The sequence below is a fragment of the Neovison vison genome, chromosome X, assembly GCF_020171115.1.
Source record: "Neovison vison isolate M4711 chromosome X, ASM_NN_V1, whole genome shotgun sequence".
Classification (NCBI taxonomy): Eukaryota; Metazoa; Chordata; class Mammalia; order Carnivora; family Mustelidae; genus Neogale; species Neogale vison.
The window spans coordinates 20,211,105-20,223,345 of record NC_058105.1 but is presented as its reverse complement, the minus strand read 5'-3'; the positions used below and the strand labels follow the sequence as shown (position 1 = coordinate 20,223,345).

The following is a 12,241-nucleotide window of genomic DNA, read 5'->3' as shown; positions in this document are numbered from 1 at the left end:
TTTATGGCTGAATAATAATTGGTGTGAAACTGCTGAGTCATGTAGTAATTCTGTGTTTAACTCCTTGAGGAATTCTCAAAGTGTTTTCCAGTGGCTGCCCTCATGTTACATTTCCACCAGCAGTGTATAAGGGTTTCAGTTTCTCCACATCCTCACCAGTACCTTTTTCAATTATTATTATTATAGTCATCCTACTGGTGTGTAGTAGTATGTCATTGTGATTTTGATTTGCCTTTTCTAATGACTGATGATGTTGAACATCTTTTCTTATGCTTATTGTCCGTTTGTGTATCTTCTTTGGTGCCATGTCTATTTAGATGTTTGCCCTTTTAAAAATTGGGTTGTTTATCTTTTTATTGTTGTGTTGTAAGAGTTCTTTATACATTCTGTCTGCTAGTTCCTTATCAGATATATGACTTGCAAATATTTTCTCCCATTGTGCGGGCTGTCTTTTCACTTTCTTGGTGATATCCTTTGAATCACAAAAGTGTTTAATTGTGATGAAGTCCAGTTTATTTTCATTTCTTTTGTTACTTGTGCTTGGGGTGTCATATCAATGATTTTATTTTATTTCATTATTTTAAAGATTTTATTTGTTTGACAGAGAGAGATATAGCCAGAGAGGAAACACAAGCAGGGGGAGTGGGAGAGGGAGCAGCAGGCTCCTGCTCAGCAGAGAGCCCAATACAGGGCTCGATCCCAGCACCCTGGGACCATGACCTGAGCTGAAGGCAGATGCTTAACGACTGAGCCACCCAGGTGCCCCAGTGATTTTATTTTTAGTACAATAAGTGAATTGGGGTTTTTTTTTTAAAGATTTTTATTTATTTGACAGAGATCACAAGTGGGCTGAGAGGCAGGCAGAGAGAGAGAGAGGAGGAGGCAGGCTCCCTGCTGAGCAGAGAGCCCGATGTGGGGCTCCATCCCAGGACCTTGGGATCATGACCAGAGCCGAAGGCAGAGGCTTTAACCCACTGAGCCACCCCGGTACCCCAGTGAACTGGGATTTTTAAGTGTTACACTGTTAGCCATTGATTTGAAATGATGATCTCTGTACTTGAGATTTGGATTTTTATGTCACTTTGCAACTTCCAACCTATTTTGTTCACTTTTAGACTTATGTCACTTCTAGTATATTTCTTTAGTGTGTAATATGACTTATGTTTTACAGGGTGTCGTCCCAACTGCTCAGCGGGCTGCCATCGTTGTGGGCGTAGAGCTACCAGTCTATGATATTACAAAGAAGCACTTAATCTTGTCAGGGGTGATGGGAGACACGATTTTAACTCACTTTGTGTAAGTGTGATGTATTGTACTTATTCCGTATTTCCATTATTTTGAGCACTAAAAATATCTTACACTGAAGTCCTTATATAGAATCAATATAGGGTGCAGATGGTCTAAATACCTCTGTCTTTCTTTTTTTTTCAGATTTTTTTTTAAATTTTTTATAAACATATATTTTTATGCCCAGGGGTACAGGTCTGTGAATCGCCAGGTTTACACACTTCACAGCACCTCTGTCTTTCTTATCACCAGAACTTGAAAGTCTTCCAGTACTTGTACAGGGATCCCAGATGCTGTGGGTTCTTTGGTACTTGGTAGCAGTGTCTATTACAACCATATCAGATGTCTATAGGATTTGCGTTTGTTCATATATAGTCTCTATATCTAAACTTATCTGTTGCTTTGGTTAATTTTGGATCAGAAAGCAAACTTTTCTCAATGAGAATCAGAAAAAAAGTGAAAATTTATAGGGCCAGTGAAACAAAACCACAGTTTGGGGCTTTAAACTGTTGCTAATCTCATCCTACATTCTCTTCATCTTACAACTTTTGTGACACTTTACTGCTCAAATGCATTTGGTATATGATGCTATGGTATGAAAACTTGATATAACTAATACATGATGTGTGGTACTTTCTGCTTAGGGATCTTGCTGGGCTTAAAAGTTGCCCCCCCCCCCAAAAAAAGGCTCAGTTTTGGATTAAAAAGTGAAGAGGATAACTTTTTTTAAAAAGATTTTATTTATTTGTTTGACAGACAGAGATCACAGGTAGGCAGAAAGGCAGGCAGAGAGGGAGGGGGAAGCAGGTTCCCTGCAGAGCAGAGAGCCTGATGTGGTTTCTCAATCCCAGGACCCTGGGATCATGACCTGAGCTGAAGGCAGAGGCTTTAACCCACTGAGCCACCCAGGTGCCCCCTAGGATAACTTTAAAAAAAAAAAAGATTTATCTATTCATTCCAGAGAAAGAGAGTGAATGAGTGAGTGAGTGAGTGAGAGGAGGGGCAGATAGAGAGAATCACCAAGCAGACTCCCTGCAGTGCATGGAGCCCAGGGCCTTGATTCCATAGCCCATGAGATCATGACCTGAGCCAAAACCAAGAGTCAGAAGCTCAACTAGTTGAGCCACCCAAGTGCCCCTAACTTTTTTTTTGAAGATTTTCTTTTAAGATTTTAAGTAAATATGGGGCTCAAACTTACTGCCTGGAGATCAAGAGTTGCATAATCTACTTGACTGAGCAAGCCAGGCATCCTATGGGGGTTACTTTTGAGTGATGTTTCTCTTTTTTTAAAAAAAATATATAATATATAATATTTGTTTCAGGGGTACAGGTCTGTGATTTATCAGTCTTACACAATTCACAGCTTGAGTGATGTTTCTTTAGAAAATATTTATTTTTATTTTTTAAGATTTTATTTATTTGACAGACAGAGATCACAAGTAGGCAGAGAGGCAGGCAGAGACAGAGGAGGGAGCAGACTCTCCGCTGAGCAGAGAGCCCGATGTGGGGCTCGATCCCAGGACCCTGGGATCATGACCCGAGCCGAAGGCAGAGGCTTTAACCACTGAGCCACCCAGGCGCCCCAAGAAAATGCTTCTTTTTAGATTATAATGAAAGGGCAAGTGCTAGGTTTTATCTGATGAATCTGACTCATTGTACATTTATGCATTTATGTTTGGCTTAATTTCTGTTTAGTCATGGTTGGAAGTGAGGCAGTCTATCTTAAAGTTTTCACCTTTAGTTCCAGCTTTACATGTGGGTTGGCTGGGGCTCTGGCTTCCAATCCCGTTGATGTGGTGCGAACTCGCATGATGAACCAGAGAGCAATTGTGGGACATGTGGACCTCTACAAGGGTACTTTGGATGGAATTTTAAAGGTATGCACACTGTAGACTTGGTTTGCATTTTTAATTTTCTTTGATGTCTCAGACATTCAGTCCTTATTCTTAGTTGCTATGTATACTTTTGAAGATGGAAGAATCATCATGTATATTAAATTTTAAAAATTTTTAATATTATTTTTATTAGCATACAATGTATTATTTGCCCCAGGGGTACAGGTGTGTGAATCATCAGGGCTTACACATTTCACAGCACTCAACCATAGCACATACCTTCCCCAGTCATTATGTATACTTTTAATAGCCTCTCAGAGTAATTTCCAGGGAGAAAACCTATCTCCTTGGCAATCTGCTGATACATATTGATCCTTCATATTATTATTCCAGTTTGAATGCTTGAGATTACATGATAATTTTGCTGATAACACCATGTAGAATTATTGATAGAAGGGACTTAACATATCCTACATTTGCCTGCTTCAGACAAGATGGAAACCTTGTAATAGAAAATCCGGTACTCAGTTTCAGTTTAGTATTGTGCTGTTGTTTACACTTTGCCTTTGAAAAATTTCTGCTGTTATGTTTGTAGGAAGCCAAGTATCATAAATGTATTATGTAATCCCTGGTGATCATTCTACAAAAAGCAAATTTGCAGCTAAAATATGACATTTCCGTATGGTTTCTCTGCTGCTGTCAGTTCAGTTTAACAACCATTTATTGTCTACCAGGCACCATTTTAGTAGATACAGGTGTACTGCAGGTGTACAAACAGATAACTAACACAGCTTGGTAAGTGATAAACTCAAAGACCTATGGGAGGGAATTTTAGTCTAATTTGGAAGTTTAGGATAGGGTCCCTGTAGGTGGTGGCATCTTGAATAATAGTAACTCATGTCCATTCAATGCTTTACTGTATATCAGAAACTGTCCTAGTGAGACTTACATATATTCACTTACTTAATCCTCATCGTTACCTGATGAGGTAGATCCTGAAGCCCTAACCTGCCCAATGTTTCACAGTAGTGGGATTTCCACTTAGCCCATTTGGCTTCAAACCAGCATTTTTAACATTTATACTATAGTGCATTTCTCATGTTAATGGCTAAGGGTTAATTAGGTTATAAAGTATATTGAATGCTATGCTGAGGTGCTTTGGCTTTTTTCTTTTTACTTGATGAGCTATTGAAAGATTTTAATCAAGTCAGATTTGTATTTTAGATCACTTTGGCTTTGTAGATCTGAGACCATGGTTCTCAGTCGTCCATGCACAATTGGAATCACCTAGTGGAAATTTCATAGTTCTGTGTCTACCTTTTAGACCAATGAACTCAGAACTTCTGGGGGTAGGACCTAGGTTGAAAGTATTTTTAAAAACTCCTCAGGTGATTGTAGTGTTCACCTAAGGTGGAAAGTCATTAATATAAGGGGATATGCCTGGAGCAGTGGTTCTTAAGACATTAACATACAACCTTATTACCTGGAGGGATTTTTAAAATGCAGATGGCTGGCTGGGACCCTTCACCAGAGGCCTCATCACCAGATTCTGATTCAGTAGGTCTGGAGTAGGATCTGAGAATTTGCATTTTGAACCAGTTTGCAGGAAATACTGATGCTGCTAATCTGGGTACTACACTTTGAGAAACACTGACTTAGAGACAGGGAAGCCGATTAAAGGGTTTTTATAGTAATCTAAATTAGAGCCAATGAAGCCTGAATTTGAACATTATAGTGGGGATACAGAAAGTGGGATAGATTTGAGAATAATTTAGTTGATAAAGTCAACAAGATTCGATTGACTGGGTGTAGGGGAGTGTGGGAATAAGGAGGTTATAAAGGTTAGAGATAACTTCACAGTTATCAGAGTTGTCAGAGTTCGCAGTTGTCAGAGATAACTTCACAGTTTATTTTTGTTTTCATGAGCATGTGGTGATACTTGTTGACAGAGGCATCGCAGGAAGAGGAGCAGGTTTTTTGGGAGACAGTACAGTTTTGGACACTTAGTTTGAAGGCGTGAGGAATACCCAGTGGATCTATTTGGATATCTTGGTCTTAACTCAGGGGAGATTTTGGGGATATAGATAAGAGCCTGGGGAATCAGTCGTGTACTGATATTACCTACCTGTGTAGGGGAAGACCAAGGAGAAAAGGTAGAAGAGCTCCCAACTTTTTTGCCTTTCTAGCACACTCTAGAGTATTATGAACTCCTATTAATAGTGATTTTAATAGTGATTCACAGAGGAAGTGATTCTTAGACTCTGGGGAGTAGAGTTTGGTAAAAGCCTCTCTTTACTATTTCTGCCACGCTTATCCTTCCACTTGACAATTGGTGGCATAGGGAGAAAGTTAGGGTCAAGGAAATAACTCTGGGGAATACCAATTGCTAAGGGCTTGGCAGGTAGGGAACCTAGGAAAGACACAGAAAGATAACCATCAAAAGATAATGAGGAAACTTAGAAGTCATGGAAGTTAAGGGAGTAATGAGTTTCAAGAAGAGATGAGTACTTATTTAATGCCAACTGGAACAGAGAGATCCAGTATAAGGACTACACAATATCTGTTGGATTTAATATGTTCTAGAGGAGGTTGTTAGGTTGATGTTTGCAAAAAAGCTAGATTGCATTGAAGAGTGTGTTTAATATTCATTGAATACAAAAATGTTTAAGTCATATGTGCCAAGTGCTGTTCAGCTTGGGTGAACAAAAAGTTCCAGCCTTCGTAACACTTCTCATAGAGACACATAAACACAGAGGAATGAAGGGTAAGTAGACAAGTGTAAAATACTCTTTCAGCAGGTTGGTTAAGAATAGATATAAGGCACAATAATAGAGTAGTAGGTAGCATTTAGTGAATGCTTATTACGTGCCACACTGGTATACCCTCTAACTCACAGCAACCCTATGGAGTAGATAGGTTTTCCATTTTTATGAATAAGCAGAGTGGTTAAATGTTTGCCCAAGATTACATACCTAATAAGTGGTAGATCTGGGACTTAAACCAGAGTCTGTTTGATTACAAAGTTTGTACTATAACCACCATGTTGTGTTGTACTGGCAGAAACATATTTTCATATTGGCATTGGCCTTTGCTTATATTTACTCACTCATTCACTTACTTGCTGTTAAAATTGTTTTTAATGATTGTTCGATATTGTCATTATATGTAATCACATAATGCTTTATTTTTTCATCAGTAAGAGTCCCAGAGCACTAGTGAATGGAGTTATGCATTCATCTCTGACATAGAAACAAACAGAAGCAAATCTTATCCTGTCATCTCTATCTTAACACCCTTGAATGGCCTCTGGTTGATTCAAGGCTCTATATGATTTGGCCCATTTTTCCTTCTACAGCTTTATTGCTGCTACCTTTGTTTACATTCCAGATGGCTTGTACAATTTCTACTGGTAGACTTTCTTTCATTCCCAAGTTTTCATCCATGCCACATACTTTGTTAGATGCCTCCACCCTAGCCTAAATATCCTTTTCACTTGGCTAGCTCCTATTCATTCTTCAGATCAGATTACTTTTTCATAAAGGCTTTCCCTGACTGTTGAACTAAGTTATGTGTACATAGTTTCTTGTACTTGCTCTGTCAACATTTATTATATTTTTAAGACATCTTTTTTTGAGAACTAATTTACATATCATGAAATTTACCTATGCAAAGTGGCTTTTGGTATATTCACAGATATGTGGGACCATCATCACCACAGTTGATTTTAGAACATTTCCATGAATTCAAAAAGAAACCTTGTACTCTTTAGTTATCACCCCCCCTTTCACCTCCCTTCCAGTCCTAAGATACCACCAATCTACTTTGTATCTCTGTAGGTTTGCCTATTTTGGATGTCTCATATAAATGGAATAATAGGATATGTGACCTTTTTGACTGGCTCCTTTCACTTACTATGTTTCAAGGTTCATTCACGTTGTAGTGTTTATCATTGTGTTTTTCCTTTTTATGCCTGGATAATCCTCCATTGTATGATTATATCACATTTATTTACACTTGTTACATTTTATTGTAATTGCTTTTAATGTCTGTCTGTCCCCTAGACAATAAGTTCCATGAAGGCAGAGCTGTGTGCATCTTAATCACTTTATCCCCAGCAAATTACTTATTGAATGGATGCAAAACTTTACGAAGTAGTCTGTTGTCTCTGTCATCTACAGAATTTCTTGTTTGTTTTCACACAGCTGCCTGAAACCCAAAAGTGGACCCTCCAGTCCTAATGTTCTAAAGGAGTTGGTCACTGTTTTGGAGCATTTTAAAGATTCGTATGGCTCATGGGAGTGTTAGAGATCCTCACTGAGTTTGTATGTTCATTTACTCAACAAATACTCATTTAGGTATTTATCGGAAATTTTCTTGTGGTAGACAGTGTTAGGTGGTAGGGATATAATGGTGAACAAGACAAATGTAGTTGCTCTTGTCCTGGGGACCATATTCTAGTTGAGGGAGATAGATAATACACACACAAATAATAATATAATTTCAGGAAGAAGTAAATGCTATGAAGACATTAACAGAGCGTGACACAGTGACTTGGTAATGACAGTAGGGAACTTCTTCAGCTAGGCTAGCCAGGAAAAGGCTGGGAGGAGGTGACATTTGAGCAGAGGTCTGAATGATGAGAAGAAGGTGGCCACGTGAAAATCAGAGAGAGAAACATTTCATAAATAGGGAACAGGTACAAAGGCCCTGAGTTGGGAATGAACTGGATATATTCAAGGGTTAAAAAGAAGGCCTGTGTGTCTGAGTGTGGTAAAGGGTTAAAAAGAAGGCTGGTGTGGCTGAGTGTGGTAAATGAAAGAGAGAGGAGCAAGAAATGAAACTGGAGAGACTGGCAGAGGCTGAATCATGTAGGATGCTACAGGTCATCAAAGAAAATGTACAATTAGAATGAAATCCACAGGGAAGCCATTGGAGAGCATCAGGCAGGAAAGTGACACTATTTATTATATAAATTAATTATATTTATTATATTGGATTGTATCTCTAAGGTCCCTTGCCATTTTAGTAGTCTAATTCTAGGTTATCTTCATCTGGGCTTTATTTTGACTGAATTTGACAATTTCCAATGTTAATTTTGGTCTAAGACCTTCAGCATTTGCTGGTAATCCATTGGGGGGAGGCATATTACCACTCTGTTTCTATCAAAAGTGCCCTTATTCTCTTACTGTTGGCTCAAGAAAGTGGTTAATAAAGATGATTATCTTGAGTATTCTTTTTTTTTTTAAGATTTATTTTATTTATTTGACAGAGACCAGAAGTTGGCGAGAGGCAGGCAGAGAGAGAGGAGGAAGCAGGCTTCCCACAGAGCAGAGAGCCCGATGCGGGGCTTGATCCCAGGACCCTGGGATCATGACCCGAGCCGAAGGCAGCGGCTTAATCCACTGAGCCACCCAGGCGCCCCTTGAGTATTCTTAATCTATAGGATGAGATAGGGGATATTTATAAGTTTGGATTCTCATATTATTGTCTTATCCAAATATATCCATTTCTTAGTATAGTGGTAGATTTTACTTCACCAGTGGAAGGGCAGAAAGACATGTTAATGACATAGTGCCTAACATATGGGAGTTACTTAATAGATATTTCAGAATTGTCCACTAAATAGGAACTGTTTCTGTTGGCTGAATAAACCACCAGTTTATGACCTTTGATGTGCATAATTTGTCATTTAATTTTTTTTAATTTTTTACTTTTTATACACATATATTTTTATCCCCAGGGGTACAGGTCTGTGAATCGCCAGGTTTACACACTTCACAGCACTCACCAAAGCACATACCCTCCCCAATGTCTATAACCCCACCCCCCTTCTCCCAACCCCCCTCCCCCCAGCAACCCTCAGTTTGTTTTGTGAGATTAAGAGTCACTTATGGTATGTCTCCCTCCCAATCCCATCTTGTTTCATTTATTCTTCTCCTACCCACTTAAGCCCCCATGTTGCATCACCACTTCCTCATATCAGGGAGATCATATGATAGTTGTCTTTCTCTGCTTGACTTATTTCACTAAGCATGATACGCTCTAGTTCCATCCATGTTGTCGCAAATGGCAAGATTTCATTTCTTTTGATGGCTGCATAGTATTCCATTGTGTATATATACCACATCTTCTTTATCCATTCATTTGTTCATGGACATCTAGGTTCTTTCCATAGTTTGGCTATTGTAATTTGTCATTTAATTTTAACAACCGCTCAGTGGGTATGTGTAGGGCTTCCCACTGTATAAAACAGGAAACCTAAAGTCAAAGCAACTCGCATTGTTCCTCATGTAATCCTGAAAGCATTTACATGAGGTGGTCCATGTTTCTGATGAAACCGAAGGATAGTGACTTGCCCACCTCCCTATTCCCTTACCCTACCTCCGTTTTCCTACTAGCAGTTATCATTTCTGAATATAATATACATCAATCTGTGTATTTGTTTTTCAGCTCTGCTAGACTGTGCACTCCATGAGGTCAGGGGCTGTATAAGTTCTCTCTTCCTGTATACTATATCACTCCAAAAGTGGGTGCCTTAAAATAATAAACACTTATTATCTCACAGTTCTGTGGGTCAGGAATTCAGAAGCAACCTAGCTCAGTGATTTCAGCTTAGATTCTCTCATGAGATGGTAGTCAGATGTCAAGCTAGGGCTGCAGCCATCTGAAGCTGGGATATCTGCTTCAGAGATCCCATGTGGCTATTAGCAGGAAGCCTTATTTTTTCACCATTTGGGCCTCTCCTCATGGCTTTCTCTACTGTGAACAATTTAAGAGAGAAAAAGAAGCAGAAGGCTTTTCGATATGCAACATCTTTTTTACAACACAACATGGAGGTGACAGACTACTGCTGTATTCTCTTGGTGACACAGACCTCTCCTGGGATGTTGTGGGAGGGGGAGCACAGGGGTGTGAATAACTGGTGGTGGTTTCCACTGGAGTCATCTTGGAGGCTGGCTACCACAGGTACTTCTCTGGTTTACTATAATAGTAATAATAATAATAATAGTAATAGTAATAATATTGCTAAAATAGTAATGATAGCAAACCAGAGAAGAGTATATAGTAAACATCAAGAAAGAGGACCTTGTATTTGGAAGGTGCTTAAATCTTTGTTGAATGAGTAGGTAGATTTAGAGTATATATGAATTCAAAATGTATGTCTTTAGAAAAACAGCATTCATGGAGCTATAAGTTGTTGGAGAGGGACATGGAAAGGGAATACTAAAATAAAAGTAATCATCAGATGTAAATAGGGGAATTCACTCTACTTTTTATTATATCCCTCAGATGTGGAAACACGAGGGATTTTTTGCACTCTATAAAGGATTTTGGCCAAACTGGCTTCGACTTGGACCCTGGAACATCATTGTATCCTTTTAGAATATGAGAATGACAGCAGATGCTTCACGTTCCCAGGTAAATTTGATTATTGACACCTTTAGTCAAGTGAGAAGCTCAGGCTTTCTAATGATGGCCATTGAGGGTGGAACTAAGTAGAGAAATGGCTTTCAGCTGGAGTCCAGTACAAACTAAAGGCAGCAGAAAAGATGTACCAAAATTTCCTCTTTAAAACAAAACACATACAACCAAATCTGGAAGGGGGTTAAGTTTTTGGAAGCCCTGTTGGGATTTTCCCAAGGAAAGTACATGCTGAGGTGGTCCATATTTCGTACTCCTAACTATGGGACCAAAATAACTGGGGAAATAATAAGACAGAAAACACTCTTAGAGTGAAGGAATCCAAACCAGCAGGGCTCTTTTACTCATGCGTGGATCTCCTTTCTGTAGTTGTGTTTGAGTGCCTCTTTTGTGCAGAGAGGTGAATTGGATATTGTGTGTAGTTTGTGTGTATAGCAGTGAGTATTGCAGGGTTGAAAAGTAGTTCCTTGCTGTTGTGGAGACTGTAGGTTGAGGGAGATAGTATCTCTTCTCCCTCCTTGGGATTGATCTAATCACCTAAAGTCTGTAACAGTTACTCTTAGCATTGAATTATAGGTTGCCATTAATGTTCTTCGGGTTGGTGGTGGTGGTGGTGGTGGTGGTGTGTGTGTGTATGTTTGTGTGTGTGGCCTGTTTGCCCCTGAAGATGATAAGTATGTTAGTTTTTATCTGTTTTTATTGCTACATGCTAAATCATAATTGGGACATGGTAGAAACTCAGCACCTTCTTGATTTGCCAGGTATTGTTTTTAAAAAGACTTAAGCAAGTGCAACTCAAAAAAGCACAGACTAAATACCTCAATGTAAGAGAATGTAATATACAATTTTAGAACTTAGGTTTTCATTATCAACCCAGTGATCTTCCATGACTTACTCTTCAGTTTTTTATTACATACGAGCAGCTCAAGAGGCTTCAGATCTAAGGACTGAATTAAATGTGAGCCAAGCCCTGCCAGCCTTTCTACTCTTTTCCCTTTTTCTGTGTTCTAATGTATTTTGACAAAGTTGTGTTTACTGAACCACTGGTCTCCTAGGAACCTCCTGGTGGAAGAACTATAGGATGGTTCAGAATTGTTCATGTGTTTGTGTTACCATGTTAACTTTTCCCTGAGAGGAAGTGTTAACATTGAGACTCTGGCCCCAGATTGGTATCTTCTGTGAAGATGGATACTGATGGATGACATTCAACATGGCCTTCTTTTCAAATGTTGGTTAAATGTAGTTGGTTAGCCCCAGACTTGGGCTATAGCAGAAGGCATAGGCCAGGGCAGTTACTGCTATGTATGTTTCAGACCTCGGTTCTCATTAAAGTATTTATTGGCAGAATCACTTTGGCTTTGTTTTCATTTACTTCTTTCTCCTTTGCCAGCTATTTAAGTTACATTCTCTGGAAATTGTTAAAGGTTACTATGAAATTGAGTCTGGACTCTTTAAGCACATTTATGGACAAAGTCCATCGTGTTTTCCCACTGTCACTTGTTGTAATGCTACTTACTTATAAACATTTGGTAAATGGTTCTTTTCTAAGCATGAATAAAGTGGCTCATTTAGAAGTTCCTACAGATAAAGTGTAAAAAGAGGCTTAAAATAGAACCTTGTATGCAAGGTTCTATTTTTCTTATAGGCAAAAACTTTTGGCTACTTTCTTGTACTAGAACAGTGTCTAGCACATTGTA

At 38.9% G+C, this 12,241-nt stretch overlaps 1 protein-coding gene across 3 annotated transcripts in view; it reads left to right on the top strand.

The window, feature by feature from the left end:
- The window catches only part of SLC25A14 (solute carrier family 25 member 14), a 31,980-nt gene extending 20,089 nt beyond the window's left edge, over nucleotides 1–11,891 (top strand). For all 3 annotated transcript variants that reach the window (XM_044235570.1, XM_044235569.1, XM_044235571.1), the window contains 4 exons: nucleotides 1,172–1,296; nucleotides 3,029–3,164; nucleotides 10,413–10,493; nucleotides 11,447–11,891. In XM_044235570.1, coding sequence (XP_044091505.1) covers nucleotides 1,172–1,296; nucleotides 3,029–3,164; nucleotides 10,413–10,493; nucleotides 11,447–11,488 — 384 coding nt within the window. In that variant the 3' untranslated portion in view covers nucleotides 11,489–11,891. The remainder of the gene's footprint in view (nucleotides 1–1,171; nucleotides 1,297–3,028; nucleotides 3,165–10,412; nucleotides 10,494–11,446) is intronic.
- Nucleotides 11,892–12,241: the final 350 nt, after the last annotated feature.